General features: G+C 37.6%; 1 protein-coding gene across 1 annotated transcript in view; it reads left to right on the top strand.

Moving 5' to 3' along the window:
• Positions 1 to 23,148, top strand: part of mylka (myosin, light chain kinase a) — a 167,075-nt gene that overhangs the window by 39,172 nt on the left and 104,755 nt on the right. The window contains exons 3-6 of the mRNA XM_081367970.1: positions 20,799 to 21,006; positions 22,060 to 22,105; positions 22,588 to 22,753; positions 22,843 to 23,008. Of these exons, the coding sequence (XP_081224096.1) occupies positions 20,799 to 21,006; positions 22,060 to 22,105; positions 22,588 to 22,753; positions 22,843 to 23,008 (586 nt within the window). The remainder of the gene's footprint in view (positions 1 to 20,798; positions 21,007 to 22,059; positions 22,106 to 22,587; positions 22,754 to 22,842; positions 23,009 to 23,148) is intronic.

Below are 23,148 nucleotides of genomic sequence, written 5' to 3'. Positions count from 1 at the left end.
GAATTATATAACCGTAATCAAGATAAAAATCTAACTGTAGCATGTGTTTTTGGCAAGTTCCTCATATTTTACAATATGCATCAGCAGTACATAAACAGACTGGGGGCAACCTGTGGATATGTTGTTTCAGATCACTGACCACACACAGACACAGGGACAATGACCATTACAAACTGAAGTACAACATTTGGAGTGTAAAGGAAGACATGCTCTAAAACGCTTTATAGGACCTCAGCACAATCCAGTTCAGCAGGAATCTAATCAGGAAAGAGAATCCTCAATAAAAATGTCAGACACCTCTCTCACAGGGACACAGAAGCACATATCTCATTTCTAATGGCTGGAAAGAGCTACAGTGGCATCGGTATATCATGAGTTAGCCTTGTTTTAGTTTTGGAAGATTGAAGTGTCTGCAGTTGTTCCACTCATATTGTATAGAAGCAACTTCTGACATACAATATCAATCATTATGCTGGAAGTTTTTTGGAGTGGCGTCTATTATAAAAAAACGGGTTTGGTTTTGTTGATTTTGTTACATTAGTTGCTTAGGGGCTGACCCAAGTCAAAAGAGCATACCCCCAAGTGTCTATAATATGCTTGTCTTTACTGTAGATATGGGGGTTAGATATTGGGTTTCATTTATAATCCAGCATGCATTAATTGTAGATGTGATTGCTTAAAACAGCACACCTATCCTGAAAATGGTAGATGATGTGAGGATCATTCATGTCTTTAGAGTAACGTACAAGAATAATTACTTGTTAAAGTTAAATACTTAAAGTTATTGGTTTATCTCTAACCTACATGAGCAATAGGAAAAGTAATGATGACTCTCTCTCTCTCTCTCTCTCTCTCTCTCTCTCTCTCTCTCTCTCTCTCTCTCTCTCTCTTTTCTCTCAAAATCATACAGAACAGGAGCTTATTGAAAGCAGACGTGGTAAACTTTCACTTCCATAAAATTACTGCTTTTCCTCTTACTTTTTTCTCTCTCTCGATTCATCCTTATGCTTTCCACTTCCAGCAGTCCTAATAAATCTGTTGTCCCTAATCTTTCATTATATATATATATATATATATATATATATATATATATATATATATATATATATATATATATATACTGTATATATGTGTATGTGTATGTGTGTGTGTGTGTGTGTGTGTGTGTGTGTGTGTGTGTGTGTGTGTGTGTACCAAAATATGTTGATAAATGAATTGATAAGGATAGATCTCTTAAATAGATCTCTTAAATCTCTTAAACAGAGATAAATGTTATTTCTGTGGAATAAGTCAGCTGGCTACCTAGACACCATTTTAAGGCCAGAAACATTCAAACAAGTATTCAAACGCTGGGTGCGTGTCGATCTTCTCCTAGTCTCAATTGCAAATTCCTTCCAGTGCACTGAAAAGTTTGCTCCCTAAAAAGTCTCACAATGCACTGTGAAAACAAGGGAGCATTAATGCTCACCATGTTCCCTTACCGGAAATTCGGAAGCACAAAACATAAATCGGGTGAGCCAACTCAATAATGCAGTCAAAAATATATATTTTTTAAAAAATACGTATGGATACTGAAATATCTGAAACGGTTCCAATACTCATTTTCTGCATTATCTATACACTGATATATCCCACCTCTCCCAGGTACTTATTTTGAAAAAGTAATTACTTCATGACCGCTAAAGTACGTTCTGTATAGCATGAGTGTGTGTATGAATGTAATCCGGACACACTAAATTTTGCCATGCTGTCATTATCATGTGACCTACCAGCGTCAGTTACATCGCTTCAATTTTAAGACAATTTTAAGTTTTGGCAGGAGAGCAGAACTTGCGCTGAACTAAAGTGATCTTCTTTGATCACTTTGTGTAAATAATTTTAATAACTATTGGGATAACAGCTGCTACTAAAAGAAACAATGTTAAATTGACTGTTCAGTCGATGGATTTTGTGGCATCGCTACCCCTGAAACCTTGCATATCAAAGCAATCATTTATCACAGATCAGGCTTTAGAATGAACATGGTTGAGGTATGTTCACATCCATCTTTCACCAAATGTGTTTGTGAAGCTTGCGTCCAATTGTGACATTAATAATTACACCCTACTGACATGATCAGGCACTTTTGAAAATAAACAGCCACTTCCTAAATCTTAGATTCCTTCAAAAGTTATGCAGAGACAATGTTCTTCCACAACTAAAAACTGCACAACATTTGGAAAACTCAGCAGGCATCTAAATATCTTTTTAGTCTTTTTTTATGTTGCAGTATCTCTCTCTTCAGTATTTATTTATACCCTTCAATTTTTAGAAAACAATAAAAACAAAAAACAAAGGAAGGACATGAAAAATGTGGATGCATGTCAGCATGTAAATAACTTGTCCTTGGATTCCTTTTTAAACAGTATTGAAGAAGTTCCCATGTATTCTGCCACATGTGTTGCCCGCTGTTCTTTACTGTCTGCTCCAATTCTCCCATTTAAACATTAAAATGCTAGTTTAATAAAGAACTTTGAATGCAGTTTGTAAAGAGGTTTGTTGATAAGGGGAGAAAGAGGCGGAAATGTTTTACACGATAATTATAAAATAAACAAATTCTTTCATCGTTTACTCACCCTGAACCTGTATGAATTTGCTTAACACAAAAGAAGATATTTTGAAGAATATGGGTAACCAAAGAGTTGACTTCCATAGTATGGAAAATAAAATACTTCATAATTCATATTGGAACAACTAATATGGGGTAAATGATGACAGAATTTAATTTTTCTATCCCTATTCCTTTCTATCCCTTTAAGCATAAGATCAAAAGGACTAAGATCATCAACATTTGTATGTTCAAACATACAGTATACATGATAATGCATTCATCTAAAAATCCTTGTGTCCAGGTATATTAAACAGGCTTTTTTAATGAAACTTTGGTAATATTTCTACTGAAATGGACACTGTGGATAAGAATATAGTGAAGCAGAATGAGTTGTGTGTAACAGAGAAGCTGAGCATATGTTAATGATATCAGAGTGTTTGAGGGCTCTGGGAGCCTCTAGACTGATTGTACGCAGTATTTCAGGTGCGTGACCTCGCCAGGTTTTAACAGTGAAGGTGAAGCCAGGAAAAAGTGATAACAGGAAAGAGGGGGGGGGGGGCATGAGGTTGAGTTCACTGTCAAACAACAGCCTGATTTTTCGGCCCACTACCCAGTGGAATGTGAGCGGTGTGTATCAGTTTACTATATAAACCTTCATGACCTGAGGGCCGCTCAGAGTGACGGTATGCCACCCGTTTGAGCTATGAGAGTTATTTAAAGTGCTTGAAAGGGAGCACTGCATTATAATTCATCTCAATTCTGGTTCTATTTCCTCACAATTATTTCAACTTAAACCGTTTAATGAAGTGTTTTCTTTTTGTTGTTGTTGTTGTTGTTGTTGTTGTTGTTCTCATCAAAGCTCACCACTCATGCTCAATACCACTTAACCCCTACCAAACCAGACATGTATTTGTTTTTACTATCATTTAACACTATTAATAATATTAAATGGCTATTATATAATGATTTACCTTGAAACATTTATAGTCAACTTTGTAGAAGAAACAAACAGACTCACTTAGTAGCTTCTTGCTCAATAAGAAACCTGTATATACTGTATGTACATGCTCTATAAAAACCTTTTTTTTTTTTTATTAAAATGAAAGAATCTCCTCAAGACTTATGTTGCATTTATGCATAAGTTGGAACTACTGTGCATGATTATGTATTGACAACAGATTGTACTCAGAGCTGTTCACGTTGTTGGACTTTTTTGAATTGTATATAATTTACTGTGTCTAAATGATAAAAACAGAAACATAACATAATTTTAATGCGGTATTACATTGTTAAATGTAACCAGCTGCGAGGACATATTGTGTGCTTTGCATACATATTGTAATGTGTTGGTGATTCAGCATTTCATCTATATAAAACTAAAGGCTAATACCAACACAGGCTCATTGAAAAGTGTGCTTCTACTGTACCTTCTTTAAAAAACAAAAAACAAAAAAAAATGTACCTTTAAAATTCACTGCAGATATCGGCTGAAATGAACACTGTAGTGGCAGCAAAAAACACTTTTATTCCTGATGATGCAAATTATGATGGTATTTTCATGCGGGTATACTACTAAAACTACGGAGACCTTCGGAGGCTTACCATAATAATCGACAGAGTTGCGACGGTTCCCTGCTACTTGAAAACAAAGAAGAGATGCTGCTTCTGGCGAACAGTCTTTCAAATCGGCTTTGGCCACGACTCTGGAGGACTTGGAGTTAAGTTTTTCTTTGAGAAAAGAGCAAAGAACGACACTTAAGTCATTCTTAAAAGAGGAAAATGTGTTCGTAGTTTTGCCGGCCAGATTTAAAAGTTGAATCTATCAACTAACGTTAGCTCCGCTGTTGGGAAAACGCTCTGGTTGGTTGAAGCGCTGTCCTATTGCGTGCAGAGGGAATTTGAAAGACAGCCGTTTATCCCGCCCCTCGGATTGAGCCGTCTCTATGGTGAGTAGCCAGACCTAACATCTTGATGTAGGCTATACCCAGACAGCAACATAGAAAAATTTCCCAATGAAGATATTTCTGCAAAATAATATTATGCTGCTTGTTGTATGTTTTGTGATTTTCAAAGTGATATGTCTACCACCCAGACAGCAACATAGTGTCGTCCCAGACCCGGGCCATATCTGGTACATGTGGATTCAAGGCGTACCAGATGTGGGCCAGTGAAAATGGCAGAATTGTTTCACTGAAGCTGGATTACCTAAAACTCGCAAAGACTCCCTGGTGAAAAAAATAAATAAATGCTAACTTGCTATAATAATAATAATATGTACTATATAGTATTTATATAATAATAATAATAATAATAATAATAATAATAAATACTATACTTGCAGCCAGACTAATTTAGTATACTTCAAGTGTGTTAATGATTAGTTAACTTGAAGTGTGCTATTTTAAAAACAACTAATTTTGTACTAAGTATATTTTAGTTGTAATTAAATTGTATAAAGCATAACTTTAATTGTATTTAGTGTACTTTTTTGTACTAAACTGGAACAACTTCAAGTATACTAAGTATATGCCTGTGTAGGGACTAATTACATACTTGATTAGTGATATTACGAGTGTCTTCGAAACATACAAGCAATATACCATAAGTGTATATTTTTATATAAAATATTTAGGATAGGACAGTAGCTAGACTGGAAGTGAGGTGGGAGAGAGAGAGGGGGGATGGAATCAGGAAAGCTCCGCGAGCCGGGACTTGAACTTGGGTCGCCCGAAGCACAGCGGCACTACAAATTGCACACTTTGTCTTCTATAACAAATGCACATTAATAGACAAATAATACTTAGCTATACTTTGTACAAAATACTATTGTATACTATAATGTATTTTGAAAGTATATATTTCCAGCACACAGTTAAAATATACCTAAAATATATGTTTAATAAAGTGCACATAAATACACTTTTAAAAAATAAACAAAATTTTCACTTCAAGTATATTTTTCTAAAATATATTTTTAGAAATTATACTAAAGTACAATTATTTTAAAGTGTGTTAAAAGTTGTATTGTGAAAATAGATAAAAGCATGATGCTAATACACTTTTATTATATTAAAGATAGTACAATGTGTTAGTATATTTGCAATGTACTATTGAAAAAGGAAATATATTTTAAATACTATAAAGTATACTTTTTTCTCACTAGGGCTAGTTCAAGCCAGCAAAATGCATTTCAGTACATGCAAGTCTAGTTTATTCTCATAATAGTCAGATTTCACTTCATTAATGAAGTCTGTGAGTGTATTGTTTTTCAGAGTGTGTGGCATGTGTACATTACTGAATGGATAACTCAGAATACACTAAATTGAGCATATAGTATATAACTTGTTTTATAGAATGTGGTTAGTAGCTATGTAAGTATGTGCTATGTAAAGTTTTGGCTGTATATCATCAACAGCAGGTCATTAGTGAATATTTGTCTGAGGCCCCATAATGAGAGCCAGGTGGAACATCCCCAGTGCTGATTCAAGATCAGCCAGAGAACCTCCTAACTCTGCATGTACCATCAGTCTGCACTCTTATTTAGGAAATCAACATCTCAGACTATTTGTCAACATTGTTTCAGTTGAGCCGCTGTCATCATGTTTAGATTACAAAAACAAGCCATCATTGAAAAACAAATTATATCACATAAAAAACATTAAAAAAAAAAACAAAAAAAAAACTCTACATTGTGTCTCAGTTTGGCCTCTAGATGAGGAATCTTGTGAGACGACTCAGAGCATGTCTGTGGAGTCTGATGTTCCCTGGAATGAGTTCTGGGCAGCAGTCTAAAGGAATCATTAAAAGAAGAGTGCATTTTGATGCTAGTGATCTTGTAGCAAAACAAACAATATTGATGTATTAGAACAAGCTGGGTATGTGGTTTTGTCTCATGTTGTTGCTGTTCTTTGTGTATGTACACATGCAGTGCCCCAAAGCCAAAATGAAGAGTACTCCTGTCATTTCACTAGCCACTGTAGATCTACTCATATGTTCCAAGGGTGTATTTAGTACAGTTTGCAGTCAAGCAAATAAAAGGCCACTCTAAAATGTGCAGCTGTACTGTATTGGGGGGGGTCCGGGGGTCCAGGGGGAGGTTGTTGATTGTGGCCTGTAGAATGTTGGTCCACTCCTCTTCAATGGCTGTGCGAAGTTGCTGGATATTGGCAGGACCTGGAACACGCTGTCGTGAATTTGCCGCGAAGCTCTCGGCACCTGGAACACGTTGTCGTGTGTTTGTCGCGAAGCTCTCAGCATCTCGAAAACACCACGCCGATATTGATCCTCGTTTTAGTTCTCCTTTTGTCCCAAAGTCTGCTTGCCATGATCCATAATGTTTGAACAAAACAACAACAGCGTGCCACTAAACATTACGCAGTTGTCCACATCTGTCGCCAAGGTTACCATGGCAGTACAAGTGGAAACCAGGGATAAGGCGGATATTACGTCATTGACAGGCGACGGGCACTATTTAAAATTGTGAATTTCTCCGAATTTAAGATTCTTGGAAACATTTAGGATAATGTAAGTACACAATTGAAAGAAATATATAACACTGTGCAAGTGGTTTTTGGATATTTTGATACAAAATTCTTACATGTTGTACCTTTAAACAAACAAACAAAAAAGCTGTTTTATTCTAGCTTTATGCATTCTTTTTTTTTTTATCAACACTTGAAAATGGGTAAGTTTCTTAAAGGGGTGGTTGAATGTGATTTCACTTTTTTAACTTTAGCTAGTATGTAATGTTGCTGTTTGAGCATAAACAACATCTGCAAAGTTACAACGCTCAAAGTTCAATACAAAGGGAGATATTTGCTTTTAAAGAAATCGATTTCTAAGGACTACAGCAAACGGCCGGTAGGGACTACAAGACATTCCTCCAGGGTTAGTGACATCACTAACCCCAACATTTACATAAACCCCTCCTCTGGGAACACAATAAATAAAAGGGGTGAGGCCATTTTATGTTGCTTTGGAGAAGAGTTGTTGTGGTAGTAGAGTGTCGTTGCCGCTATGCCGCCGAAACGCTGTTATTTTCACCCAGATTGCAGGTCCACTTTGTTTAGTCTTCTTAAGGACGGTTACAATTTATTTTTAACTCTGCCCCTCATAATTATAATCCAAATGTCGCTCTCTGTGCTGCACATTTTCCAGAGGAAAGCTTCCTCAATCTACGCGAGTTCAATGCAGGATTCGCACAACAGCTTGTCCTGAAAGATCGAGCAGTTCCAACTTTAAAAACAGAAGCTGTTGTTTACGAGCCACAACCTGTAAGTACGATTTTTTCGTTGATGTGTTTTCCTGTAATAGTTTGTATTGTTAATTGTACGTTGTAGCAAGAAAGTAAACGAAGGACAGCGCTGTTTGGCTCCACAAACCAGTTTGTTAAATGCTAATTCATACTTATCCGACAAACACATATAAACTTCTGTTTAATATCACCAGCGCAGCGAACTTGGAATGTTTGTGGTTGTTGTCGTTTATGTGATCAGTGTAAATTATTCTTTGATTAGCTATAGCTTTTATGTATTGTTTATCTACATGCTTGTTTAGTATGGAAGTAAAATAATGTCAGATGTTTTTGAAATAAAAAAGCCTGTTGAATTGCACTTTATGCTTGCATTTTAATGCATTGTATTTTTAGGGCTTGCATTTTTATGGGCTGATTTTCAACATGGTTGAATATTTAAGCTGTGAATATTTCAATTAAAAATATTTCAAACACATTTTCATTATTAAAAATTCAATAATCCATATTCACCTTTCATATTTCCCTTCCAAAATATTCAAACTGTTTAAAAATACAACCTATAATATTCAACAGGCAATTTTCGGTCCATTTTATTTCGCTTTGCAAATTCGCTTCCACAAATTCGCTTCCACAAATTCAGTGGTTCAAATTCGACAGTAAATTCAACATTGACATCCAGGAACTGCAGGAAAAGCAGTAGATTACCGAGCATACTCTCCATCTGCTGTTAGTCGACCTCACCAGCGGATGGTGCAAAAGCGCGTGTTGTTGACGAAGACCGAGCAACAGTTAGAACAAGGCATTCATTCATGAAACTCATTTACAGCAATGTAATTGTATTTGTGATTATTATGACGCGGTTTTATGTTAAATTCAGTGTCTTCACGGTTACTTTTCCTGTGTAGCCTACATGCATCTTTCTCTACCGTGAACGAGATTAATGTTATTCCCCGATGCGGATGTACAGATCCAATGTTACATTTTTGAGGTTGACATACATTTCTCTTGGTTGTTTAGTTGCCTTAACTTTATATTGTGGCGATGTGCTGCATGCAGTAGGCTATAGGGTTTCCCTCAATACTTCAGGATTCCCCTGCTGGACATATAAAACGCTTAGCGTAGCTTAATGGACTAATTACAGTGGTATAAAAGACCAAACTCGCAGGTATGCCGATGGACTCAGAATAACGCGCAAAGCTTAATGCTGAGCGTTTCCCAGTGACTGGAATAGTTGGCTTGACGTTGGACATTCGGACATTCGCACATTTAGGGACCGGCTCTAAAGTGTATGACTTTGGTATACACGTTTCTAACTTTGATAGCATTTGAATAGAACGACTTACAGTCATAAAACCAACTGTAAAGTGTTCATGTAGGTGTCAGACATAATGCGCACCCTTTGGATTTTTGATATTTATTCAAATAAATTGAAGTTAGAAACGTGTATGCCAATGTTGTATGCAACTTTAGAGACGATCCCTAAATGTGCGAATGTCCAATGTCAAGCCAATTTTACATTTAGTCATTTAGCAGACGCTTTTATCCAAAGCGATTTACAGTTAAAATAACAATAGGAGGACAACAATATGCAAGTGCTATGACTCTTCCCAGTTCAAGCTAATGCAATACACGTAGGCATACTATAGGCCCTATATATATATATATATATATATATATATAGAGAGAGAGAGAGAGAGAGAGAGAGAGAATAGAATAGAAGAGAAGAGAAAGTGTTAGTATTAATTGATCAAGTGTTGATTTTATGCCAGTATCACGAAACGCTCACCATGAAACTTTGCGCGTTAAGTTCATATTCTGAGTCCATCTGCTTGCCTGTAGCCTATGTAGTAGCCTACAGCCTACATCCCCAATAAGGTGCGAGTTTGGTCTTTTATATCACTGTATTAGTCCATTAAGCTACGTTAAGCGTTTTGTCCCAACGGAAGGGGAATTTTAAGGTATTGAGGGAAACCGATTATAATCCTGTTCATAGAGAAAGCTGATAACATGTAGGCTACACAGGGAAAGTAACAATGAAGTTATTGAATGAAACATAAACACAGCTTTTGTGTATTTATCATCTTTTCGGCATATATACTGACACAGATAATCATTTTCATTTTATGAATGAATTACTTGTTTGAATATTTTGGAAGTGAAATATGAAAGGTGAATATGGATTATTGAATTTTTAATTATGAAAATGTGCTTGAAATGTTTTTAATTGAAATATTCACAGATTAAATATTCAACCATGTTGAACTTCAGCCCATAAAAATGCAAGCCCTAAAAATAAAATGCCTTAAAATGCAAGCATGGTTAATGCAATGCCTATGTTTTTCGAGTAGTGCACTTCAACAGGCTTTTTTATTTCAAAAACATTTGACATTATTTTACTTCCATAGTTTATCTACAGGCATGCTAAACTGTTGTAAAGCCAATGTTTAGTGTTCATATTGGGTTAATAGTTCTGGCGACAGATATTTAGCTACAATCGTTCTAAATATACAAAAGTAACAGTGCCATATAGTCAGTAGCGATCACAATAGATCTGCAGTCTTAAAAAAAATACCATTCTAAAACGTCCTTTAATAGCCGTTCTTGAACAGGTTCTGCTCGATCCTCTCCACTAAAATTCTCTGGGTCTGATTAGGGCTCAAATTGGTATGGCAATATTGACGCTGTTGTTTATAATACACCGAAGCTACATAGAACCCGGACATCACCCAACCGTTTTTATAAGGAGGGACAGAGCAGTGTAGAATAATGCTTAAATATGTGAAAAATAATCGGATTCAGAATGATGATTAAAACACAGATGGAGTAGATCGAGTCCATCAACACCCCCAAAGCTTCACAGTCCTGTAGCTCGTCCTGGGTCGACATTTCATGCATTCAAATTAGGCAGTTTTGATTTATATCCTGTTTAATTTTGATGATTGCGTTATTTTACATGTGCATCTGCTTACATATGATATATGCTTCTTTTTCGCATGTGTTTTGATCAGGAGATTCAGTGCTCTTTCAGAAAATGCCTAGTAGCGCGCCCAACCGTATAACAGTGAAAACACGGAACAACGGAAATTTCAATGGCAGTGAAAGAGTTAATGACAGTTCTGTATAGTTAAACCAACAAGGTTCAAACTACAGGTGTGCAAAGTTACTATGGTTTCAGGAAACTTGTGACTAGCTAGTTCATTTCTCCATAGATGCATTGCAATATGGTAGTTAAGCAGAGAGTTACGAGGAATGCGCCCCAGAACAGTTGGTGGGGAGTTTAGCATGTACAAAAATGTATCAATTTATCATTGTTTGGCTGATTCTCTTTATAGGGCAATAGACTGTGAATCCAATAGTCCTCTCTTTGTCTGGTCTTGCTTAAGACTTGTGCCCTACTAGTGCTGTCAGTATGAATTGTGTGAGAGAAAACACGAAAAAAAAGCAGATGTTTTGTGCAAACAACCCTGTGTTTTTCCTCCCCTCAGCATCGGAAGTGAGTCCTGCTGGATTTTTGAGGTAGAGCTCTTGACCACATGTCTCAGAGTAAAGGCTTCAAACTGAGAGCGTGTACACAAGAAAAACAGCAGCCGACATAGAGGAAATACCAGCACTGCACTGATTTAATAAAGAATTCTGAGCTAATATTGCTATTTTTGGGCAAATCTGCAGTGAAGTGGACCTGTCACTGTGAGGTCCGTTTGCCTGAAAGGAAGAGAGGCCAGTCTTGACACGCTCCTAGAAACCTTTGCTGTATGGTAAAGTTTTTGCTTTCATTTTAGCTTTGGAATTTTGGAAGGGCATCTGGAATCAATCTATTGTCTACTAGCCATCGAGCTGTATAAATTTGTGTATTCGATCTGAAATCTGTTGCAGCTTGTAGTAGTTAGCAGTTTCCTCTGATTTTAGTTTCATGTGAAGTGGATGTGTGGCGCTGCTGGTTTGCAGACAGAGAGGTAGATTGTGTTTCATGATTTGATTGGTCCACTTCCAATGTACAATGTTAAACAATCTCACTGAGATCTGCAGAAACAGGACATGCCAACATTAGTAAAAGACAGGGTGAATGGGGGAGATTATCCATATGGTGTCCTTATTAGACATGGTCAGCACACAGATTTGGAATGGTTGATAGAACCGAGAGGAAACAAGTAGAAAGAGATCAATGAGTGAGTATGAGCTCTTCACAAGAACCACAGTAGTACCGCTCCCATCAAAATGACTCAGACATTTGTGTTTGTTGTATTATAGACGGATCAGGTGCTCCTTTCTTTGTGCTGATCTATAACTGATAAACATTTCACTACTACAAAAGAATTCTCAGGGCGAATGAAAATAATGCATGGTGTTTGCTGAGGCAAGACAAGTTTAATCATGATGTTAATAAGCTGATCTGGAAGACTAGTTTGCTGGTTTTGTGTGTGTGTGTGTGTGTGTGGGGGGGGGGGGATGTTGAATGGGGGAATAAAAAAAACACCTTAGTAAGTGTATAACAAACTGGCAACTACCTTAACAATGTGTTGGTGAGTTTTACATGGGCAAACATTTCTTATGAAAATGGGTACCATGGAACTTTGATGACATATGATGTATACAATGGAACCAAATGATTACCATTTTTTTACCATGGTATTTAAACAGTATTACAACGTAATTCAATGAAAATATTTTTAGTACTACTGTGCCATGACCAAAACCATAGTATTATCATAGTAGTAGCATAGTCTTAAAAGAGGTGCCCAATCCTGCTCCTGGAGGACCAACATACTGCAAAGTTTAAGCTTAGCCCCTGAACCAGCTAATCAAGGGCTGTGTCCGAAAACCTAGGCAGCTGACTATCAGGCAATGACTTTGCAGGCAGCATTTGCGCACAAAAGTATCTTACAAAACTTTTCGGACAGACCTGTGTGAGGCAGCATAACGGTTTAATGATCTACAGCAAAATAAAGAGCTTTAGTGAAAACAAAGCAAATATTTAATTACTAATATAGTAATTTCTCGCTAGAAATGATACACAAAATGGAAAATGTTGGTCAAAAATTTACATTTACACACAGACTGACCACCAACCACAACTTTTAGACACTCTCTTCTCTTTTTAGCTCAGCTGTCACAAAATGGAAAGCACAGGATTGTGCGATATCAAAGGCAGCGATGGATACACCTATGCTGCCTTTAATAATCGATCAGTTGAAGGAATCTCAGGAGAGAACAAATGTAATGTAACTGTATCCATTCAGTTATAATAGTCCATGGGCCAGACCAGATATTGGTACCATCTGGGTGGGCAAAACCTTACCTGTACTGAATTGTTTATGGGGTTAATATAAGTTCATTTTAATGTGATAACCTTTCCACAGTCCCAGCTTTTTATACTTTTTTTTAGAATTGGTAATTTTCCTACTTTTATGTATTAGAATTATTTTTGAAAAATACACAAACGTCCAATACCACAATAACAGTGATCTAATATTAATACCAAGCAAACTAAAATATTTGTAAATATTAACAGGCATAATAAAGTCGATATCTTTGAATTCACACTGATATTTTGTTGTTTTGAGTTGTAAAAAATATAAAAGAAAAATAACACATGTATTGTCAACTCTACTGTCTACCATTGCATAAAATGTACATACGATTTGTTCTTAATTTTTGTATAATATATTTCAATAAGTTTTGTTTTCAGGTTCATGTGGAATGTATTAGGTAAACAGCTTTGTAACACAAGAAAATAAGAAACGTTGAATTTCAGGTAGATATTAACACATACAGTGGGTACGGAAAGTATTCATACCCCCGGTAAATATGATCAAAAATGGCTGTAAAAAATAAATCTTTCATTAAAAAAAAGGTATCTTTCGTCAAAAAATTGGCAAAATTCTAGAATTCAAATTGGGGGGGGGGGGGGGAATCACATTATGAAATAAATGTTTTTCTTCAAAACACGTTGGCCACAATTATTCATACCCTTTTAGTAAATACCTTTTTGCAACCTCCTTTTGCCAAGATAACAGCTCTGAGTCTTCTCCTATAATGCCTGATGAGTTTGGAGAACACCTGACAAGAGATCAGCGATCATTCCTTCATACAGAATCTCTCCAGATCCTTCAGATTCCCAGATCCATGTTGGTGCTTCTTCTCTTCAGTTCACTCCATTCATCAGGCCAGGGAACTGGGATGCTCATGGCAGATGATTTTTGTGATCCCTAACACATTTTTGTGTTGATTTTGATGTTTGTTTTGGATCGTTGTCCTAATGGAAGATCCAACCACGGCCCATTATAAGATTTCTAGCAGAGGTAGACAGGTTTTGATTTTTTATCTGTTGATATTTGATAGAATCCACAATGCCATGTATCTGAATAAGATGTCCAGGACCTCCAGCAGAAAAATATGCCCACAACATTAAAGATCCAAAGGTATATTAAATTGTACACATGGGGTACTTTTTATCCTTGTGTGCACCAAACCCATCTAGGTTGTTTGCTGCCAAAAAGCTCTTTTTTTAGTTTCATCTGACCACAGAATCCTGTGTTGTTTGAAGTTCCAGTCGTGTCTGACCACTGAATATGCTGGAGTTTGTTTTTAGATGAGAGAGGAGCATTTTTCTTGAAACCCTCCCAAACAACGTGGGGATGTAGGGGTTGATTTTTTTTATAGGCTTTCTGACCCCAAGACTCAACTAATCTCTGCAATTCTCCATCTTTGATCATTGAAGAGTCTTTGGCCACTCAAACCATCCTCCTCACTGTGCATTAAGATAATCTAGACACACGTCCTCTTCCTGGCAGATTCGTAACATCTTTAGTTGATTATGACTTCTTAATTATTGCCCTGATGGTCAAAATGGGGATTTTCAATTATTTAGCTATTTTCTTACAGCCACTTTCTATTTTGTGACGCTCAACAATCTTCTGCTGCAAATCAGAACTGTATTATTTGGTTTTACACATTGTGATGGATGATTAAGGGAATTTGGCCTTTGTGTTTCCTCATATTTAAAATCCTGTGAAACAAGAAGTCATAGCTGGACAATTTCATGTTCCTAGTCCCCCTGGTGTGCTAAAAAAGGTAAATATTAATGGGAATATACTTCAGAGATATTTTATTCATAAAACATTCTAGGGGTATGAATAATTGTGGCCAACGTGTTTTGGAGAAAAACATTTATTTCATAATGTGATTTCCCCCCCAATTTGAATTCTTTTACTTCAGTGAAAGGTTAGATTTTTTGCCAATTTTTTGAATGAAAGATCAAATTTTTTGAATGAAAGATTTATTTTTTACAGCCATTTTTGATCATAATTACTGGGGGTATGAATACTTTCCGTACCCACTGTATGCCCAGAAACCCCATTTTATTCCAAAATCGGTGTTTATCTTGGTCACAACCTTCATTGCTATTATATTATGCCGTTTTCTAACCACAAAATAAACAGCTCCGATGTCAATCTAAAAGATTAACTACCGGACAGCTCGCGGTCATTCGGCAAACAGTCACGGACATTGGATCCATTGTGATATTTTAGCTTTGTGCACAAACTTGCACACCGACAGGCCTTCACCTACACTTGCATATTTCGTGATGCTACGTTAAGTTGTTTCTTCCAGTGGATGCAGTCAACCAGACCATTGAGGAGACCATCAACAAGGACACACAGACAGCAGGAGGAACAAAGGGCTTCCCGAAGTACTACCTGACAGCAGAGTACCGCAGCGCATACCTAAGAAAGCTGAGAGAGATGGTCGGTTGGGGTGATTCTTAGCTGAATCATCCAGAACTACAGCCGCCCAGGTTCAGAAGAGATGAGGCAGATTGTCCAGTCCATCTTTGATCTCCTGGAAAATTGCTGGCAGAATCCGTTCAGTCCAGAACAAGAAGAGTTTGTCAGTCTGTCAATTGTAACTGTAGCCCCACCTGATGTGGCAAATGAACTACTTGAGGCCAAGAATATTGAGAAGAGGGTTTACCAAAATTTCAAGACAGAATATCTGGAAACAAGAGTGATACTTTTCTACAACAAGAAAAAAAATTAAAAACATTCTCAGAGATCAAGAAGAAGCAACACAGCCAGGAGCAAGCCAAGCAGGTAGTATTGTAGGCCGAAAGAAACCTCTTTGGTCACATGATCTTGGTGGCACAGAGCCGACAACTACACATGAGTGACGTCTTGGCTCATCCTCTGGGACCTCTGTCTTGGGCCCTAGCTAACAAGGATGGGTCTCTACGCAAGACCAACAAGGCAGCTTTGGCCAGAGAGTTGGAGAAGAGCGTGTCCCCAGCTGAGGAAATCCCAGAGCCATCAACAACCGCCATTGATGGAATGAGCCTGTTACAGAAACTGAAGGACCAAGACAATTCCTTTGCGCAGTTGGCTGTCTCAGCTCTGGACAAAGAGCTGCACGAAGGGGGGAAGAGCCAGCGTATAGATGTTGTCTTTGATGTGTACAAGGACATCTATTACACGGAACGTGAAAATAGAGACACCAGCCACCATAGTCACATGTTTGCCTGGAGCCAGAGCGCCTGACATCAAAGCAAATTTAAAAGTGCTGCTTATGCTAATCGTAAATTTTCTAAAATTATTATTCACGTCAGCACTAATGATGTTCGACTCCGCCAGTCGAAGATCACCAAAATTAACGTTAAAGAGGTGTGTGAACTCGCAAGTACGATATCAGGTACTGTAATTTGCTCTGGCCCCCTTCCTGTTCGCAGGAGTGATGAGATAGTTAGCAGATTGTGTTCACTCAATGGCTGGCTGTCTAAGTGGTGTCCGCAAAATAATATAGAATTCATAGACAATTGGAAAAGTTTTAGGGGCAAGTCTGACCTGTTGAAAAGAGATGGTATTCATCGCTCCTGGGATGGTGCTGCTCTTCTCTCTAGTAATATGGCACATAGTCTTAGAGCTCAAACATGACATTCTGGGGCTCAGGTCAGGAAGCAGACAGACTGGCTAAACCGACTGTCTGCTAGCTGTCTCACGTCACCAAGGTCAGATAAATCCCATCACATAGAGGCTCTTTCACCTAGAAATCATAATATAGAGACTGTGTCTGTTCCCCGAATTAGGAAATACAAAAAACTCCCAAACCCATCTAAGGGTAAATTTTTTATTGATGTTCAACAAATAAAAAAAACACAGATATAATAAAATTGAGCAAATGATAAAGCTTGGTTGAATATTCAATCCCTTACTTCAAAAGCACTTATTGTTAATGATATGATTACAGACTATAACCTAGATATGCTGTGTTTGACAGAAACCTGGCTAAAACCAAACAATGACATTACTTTAAATGAGTCCACCCCCCAAGATTACTGTTATAAACATGAGCCTCATCTGAAAGGCAAAGGGGGAGGTGTTGCTGTAATTTATAGTAATACTTTCAAAATTACTAAGAAGTCTAGTTTCAAATATAATTCTTTTGAAGTGTTGGTGCTTAATGTAACAACATCGAGTGTAAATTATAAATCACGTTTGAATTTGTGCTGGCTAATGTGTACAGGCCACCAGGGCACCATACAGACTTTATCAAAGAATTTGCGGACTTTCTATCAGAGTTAGTACTGGCTGCAGATAAAATCCTAATTGTTGGTGATTTTAATATACATGTAGATAACGAAAAAAATGAATTGGGATTGGCATTTAAAGACATTCTGAACTCTATTGGAGTTAGACAACACGTGTCAGGACCTACTCATTGTCGTAATCATACTTTAGATCTAATATTATCACATGGAATAGATGTTGATGCCGTTGAAATTCTGCAGCAGAGCGATGACATCTCAGATCATAATCTAGTCTTGTGTAAACTTCATTTAGCCAAGGTTGCAAAGCCGACTCCTTGTTACAAATATGTTAGACCTATCACTTCTGCCACTAAAGATTGTTTTATTAATAATCTTCCTAATCAGTTTCATCATCTCAGCATCCCAGATAGCTTAGAAGAACTTGATATTGTGACAGAAACTTTTAACTCACTTTAATTAATAATATATATAAAAAATCTAAATTCAAAACCTTTTGTCAAATTACTTATTTATTTAAAATTCAAATTTTGGTAAAATGCAGCAAAGGCAATGATGGTATATGCTGCAACATACTTACACAACACCAAGAACACAAAGAGAGGGATGAAGGGTCTGGAGAAGATGATGACAGAACAGACGAACAGTGAATATGATGAGGCTGCCGTTTGTTCATTAATTGTGAGGCATAGCAGTTTGCCTGAAGGTGGTAGCCAGTGTGTGCTTTGTGTGGTGTGGAGGTGAGGCCCTCTTGGTTAGCCTTGCATCTGGCGGGCTGACCCGGGTTGCCCAGACTCAGTTTTAACTCTTGCGTCCTACAGAGTTTTAACTTGGTCCTCGTTGGATCTTGCGACTTGTGGACCAACCTGGGCAGCCCTTCTGCCATTCGGGCGTTGCCCTAGCGACTTGCGGGGCCTGTCTTGTATGGCATAGTGTATATTTGTACATAGTTCGTTGATCACACATGGTGATGGGTTTAGGTGATGTCATCTCAATGGGTGTCTTAAAGACCTACCCCATTAATATGTATTGTACAGTGGCAGGATCCAAGTTATGTTAAATACCCGCATTGATTTTTCCCCCAGAAATGCATAACATTCAGCCTAACAAAGATTCATCGTTTATCCAAAAAGCAATTTTGAATTTTTAAAAGTGTCAGGATGTGATTCAGCCTCACTACACCCTGAAAACAATGCATCAACATTCACAAGAGCACTCATGATTGTGAAATGTAAAATTATTTTGTTTACCATAAAAATAACCTAAAATTATGCATGAAAGTAATCATAATTTACCTAAATAAATCAAAATATGTCATAAAATTTGCTCTTTGAAATCTGAAAATGCCAGAAATGAAATCAGCATCCTCTAAAACCACTCACATATTGTAGAAATTGACCATACAGTGCAAAATATCTGGTGAAAATGAACGATTCAGCTAATAATGCTAATTATGCTAATTGCTCAACATAATTATGCAAATTAGCATCCGGCAGTTTCTGTATGCTGGGGACCCATACTTCACATTTCTGCAATAAAACTTTGGTGTACTCAACATTTCCGGGTTCACCTAGTTGGCTACTAGACTATTTCATGACATTGGGGTATTACGGTTTGACATGCTAAAACTCCCAAATTTACCAATTTTTAGCAATTTATTTTGGAATTATTTCCTTTATCTCATTATTTCACTAATTTGGAACCTACTTTATTTGTGATGAATGAACCACTTGATGAATTATCAACTGGATGAACCAGATGAGATATTTCCATGGAAGGTACTTTTGCCATTTTTTCCACTTACAGGGGTCAGTCACTTCAAGCGGTCATAACCACTACTAAGCTGCCAGTTGGCAAGGGTTATCATGTCAAAACATTATCTAGGGATGCATATGATGTAAAAAATCGCAACTAGAATTTGCCCACCCAGATGGTACCAATACGTGAAATTTTGGGTCTTGGCCCAAGGACTATAACCAACTATTTTGCTGTAGTCATGAAAGAGTAATGACAGAAAGAGAGGTACTGCGGCTGGTATGAAGTTTCTCTTGTTCATCACACACCACACACATGCAGAAATCTCAGGAAATAAGTAGGAGAGCTTTTTCCCTCTTGGGGCCCTATTTTAACGATCTGAAACGCAAGTGTCAAAGCGCAAAGCGCAAGTAACTTTGTGGGCGGGTCTTGGCGCTGTTGCTATTTTCCCGGCGGGATAAATGACTCTTGCGCCCGACGCAAATCTAAAAGGGGTTGGTCTGAAGTAGCTTCATTATTCATAGGTGTGGTTTGGGCGTAACGTGAAATAAACCAATCAGAGCGACATCTCACATTCCCTTTAAGAGCAGGCGCGCTTTTTCTAAGCGGATTCCTATTATAACGGCGGATTTGCCAGGCGCGCACCAGGAGCGGTTCACAGCCAAGGAGACCGACGTCCTCGTCACGGCCGTAAAACACAGAGAAGTGACACTGGGGATGGAGAAACAAACACACCCAAATTAGCTTCGGTGAAACAGGCGTATGATAATTTGGGCGTATGATTAAATGTGTAAGCTAGATTTATGCCTATTTTATTTTCACATCTTCATGGACACAACAATGATTTCCCTCGTGTATTAATATGAATAAATGAATGAAATCTTTATTTCGAACAATTAAAAAATAAATTAAACCAAAGACAGCAACACATTAAATATCCATCAATAAAAATAAAACAAAATCAAGAAAAACAAAACCTTTTTTTTTTTTTTTTTTGCATAATAATCACACTGTTCGAAAAGGGATACGTAGAAGCCCTAGGCTTATCAAGACCTACAAGACCTAATATTTTTCTTAGTAATAATGTATGATTTGCAAAAATGAAAACGGCTGCTTCTGTGTAGATGAGAGCATCAAATTGTAATGCGCGTTGTGCACACGCTACATTGATTATGGCCAAGCATGCGCCCTTAAAATAGCATGAATAACATGCGCAACGCGCCACTGACTTTAGACTAGGTTTTTCCTGGTCACTGGCGGAATTGGTTTCTAAACCTGCAAAATAGCATGAGGGAACGTTTGCGCCGGAACACGCCTCCTCTTTGCGCTGAACCGCCCCGGGGAGCGCAAGTGTATTTGCTAGTTAACCGACGTGCGTCTTTGGAGGGAAAAGTCCGCTTTGCGCGGGTGCAAAATAGGAATGATACATGCGTCAGTGTACAAAGTCAATTGCGCTGGGTGCAAGATAGGGCCCTCGGTCTATAAGCAGGGCAACACTGATAATCAGTTACTGAGTAACTAATAATGAAGGCTGTTCCCGATTCTGTTCACTGGCTTTCAAGCATGTCCAGAATGCCGTTCATTTCTCTTTATGTATGTTTAACTAATCTTACATTTGTTGGAGTGTTTATCTCTTAGCTTCCTGTGTATGTTATCTTTTTCAGGTACGTGGATTTCCAGAGCCCCAGGTCTGCTGGTTTAGGAATGGGAAGCTGCTGATAGCAGGGGATCATTATTCTATGGAACAAAGTGCTCGTGGAACCTTTAGTCTGGTGGTCCAGGAAGTCCAGGATGACGATAGAGGACGTTACACCTGTGAAGCTGTCAATGATGCTGGGAGCTGCCAGGTTACCGTGGAGATCGTTGTGGAAGGTAAATAATCATCTTAATGGGCTTGAGGCTTCTTGAGACGGTGATCTAGAAAGATCAGGGTCAGTGATCGATGTTAGGGTTATGGGATAATCTATGCTGTAGATTAAGAAAAATAAGAAAGTTGAAGAATATATGGCCAGGATATCTAGAATATATAACAGGCCCTATGTTACACATCTGCATATATCTCGTCTACTGGCAAGTCTACTATCAGTCAAGTCAAAAAAGTCACAAAAAAGTAAACAAGTTATTTCTATAGCACATTTAAAGCAATAGAGTTGCGCCAAAGTGCTGTACAATAAAACTTTGAGCATATAAAAAGAAAGCATTTAAGGAAAACATGCAGCGTAAAAAATATAAACACATTAAATAAAATACAATCAGAAGACAACAACATAAAACCCTTTAACTAATCTTAGACATTTTTACTGACAAAAATGGTGAATAAGAAAATAATCTTTCAAAAACCGGAGCAGTTGGTTCTGATGGTGTGTTTTAGAGATTGAAGATGTTAGGCAAAATGTCAAAGCTGCTCTTTTCCATTACACACGGTGAGGCTGTCAATTTCACAGAAGGAACCATAAAAAAAGTTGTCAACATGACTTTGGTGGTATATTAAAGTTTATGCAATTATTTAAGTCTGTAAATTCTGCCAATAAACTTGATTTGCAATGGGGATTGAATAATTTTGATTACAACTGTACTTAAAAGTTTACATTACGGTGTAATGCATTTCTCATTTTCCACTTTTTACCTGCAGTAAAAGTCTTCACAGTCAGAGATGCAGCACTACATCTGTACTGATTTATAGACTAATAAATGCTTAATAAACTTCCTCCAGCATGCTTCACAAAAACACAAACATATGGAGCCATTCAAATATTTTACAACTAGCAGCAGATAATAGCAGCTGTTGCATGTTTATGAAGGGAGGAGAGAAAGAGGAAAGGGGAAATATGTGCTTTTTATGTTTCTAATGAATTCTGTGTGTTTATGGATGAGTGTATACATTGTATTTGGAGCTTCATGAATAACCTTTTCCATCCCACACAGGAAATGCTGTGAAAAAATACAGTCTTCCTTCCTCCAACAGAGCAGGGTGAGATACACACTGTCCGAAAAGCACCACACAAGGACATTTCATGCATGAATATGAAATACACAACATGCCATATCATTTTGGTAGTTAGTTATACATTGTTTACTGTTACTGTTTTTGTTCATTCATTTTTTTAAATTATCATCATGTGAAGAATATGATTCACAAAAGTGTCATAGTCAAATTTTTCTTAGCTTAAAATCAAATGTATTGTTGCGCTTTATCTTGGAGCTGGTTGGTAATGAAAAAACACCTGACAAAAATGTATAAGCTATGACATTTCTGTCAAATAATATTTGAAACGCATATTATGCATTCTCGATTAACATTTAGCCAACATTTTGGCCATTGCTGCCTGCCACCTGAGGACATAATTGAGCTAATTTGAAAAGAAACTGCATGTGCATGCAATAAATGTATGTTCCTGGGTTTAGTCGTGGGAATCAGAAGCATTACATACATTTTCTCTCTTTTGTCACTAGCGGATCTATGGGTGTTCCTGCAGTTGAGAATAGACCCAGTATCTGGGGTGAAAGCCCCCCAAAGTTTGTGACTAAACCTTCTCGCCTGTATCTCAAAGTTGGACAGAATGGCAAATTCTCTGCCAAGATCACAGGGCGACCCCAGCCACTGGTGCAGTGGTGTAAGGTGAGACATGATTAACCAATATTTGAAATCACAGTTTGGTCAAGTGCAGGTAGTGTGGGAATATTCATTCCCCGTGTTTCCTCTGTCAGGGAGAAGATAAGATCCAGCCATCGGATCACTATAACATGTTTGAGAGATCAGGAATGCATTTCCTGGAGATTCGCCATGTGTGCTCAGAGGACGCTGGCGTGTACACCTGTCTGGTGGCCAACAATGCTGGGAAAGCCTCTGCAACTGCTGAACTCATTGTACAAGGTAAGAGAAGGGTGTATTGATGGAGAAACAGATTACGAATGGATTCTAGACCAGGCCATTGTAGGCCACTTCCCCATGGGCTCTAACTACCACCATCTATCTAAATTTTTTCTCATGTAAAATTTGAAAACGTATACTTT

The sequence above is a fragment of the Scardinius erythrophthalmus genome (genome assembly GCF_964197995.2).
Source record: "Scardinius erythrophthalmus genome assembly, chromosome: 6".
In the NCBI taxonomy this organism is placed as follows: Eukaryota; Metazoa; Chordata; class Actinopteri; order Cypriniformes; family Leuciscidae; genus Scardinius; species Scardinius erythrophthalmus.
This window is presented reverse-complemented; position numbering and strand designations above follow the sequence as displayed.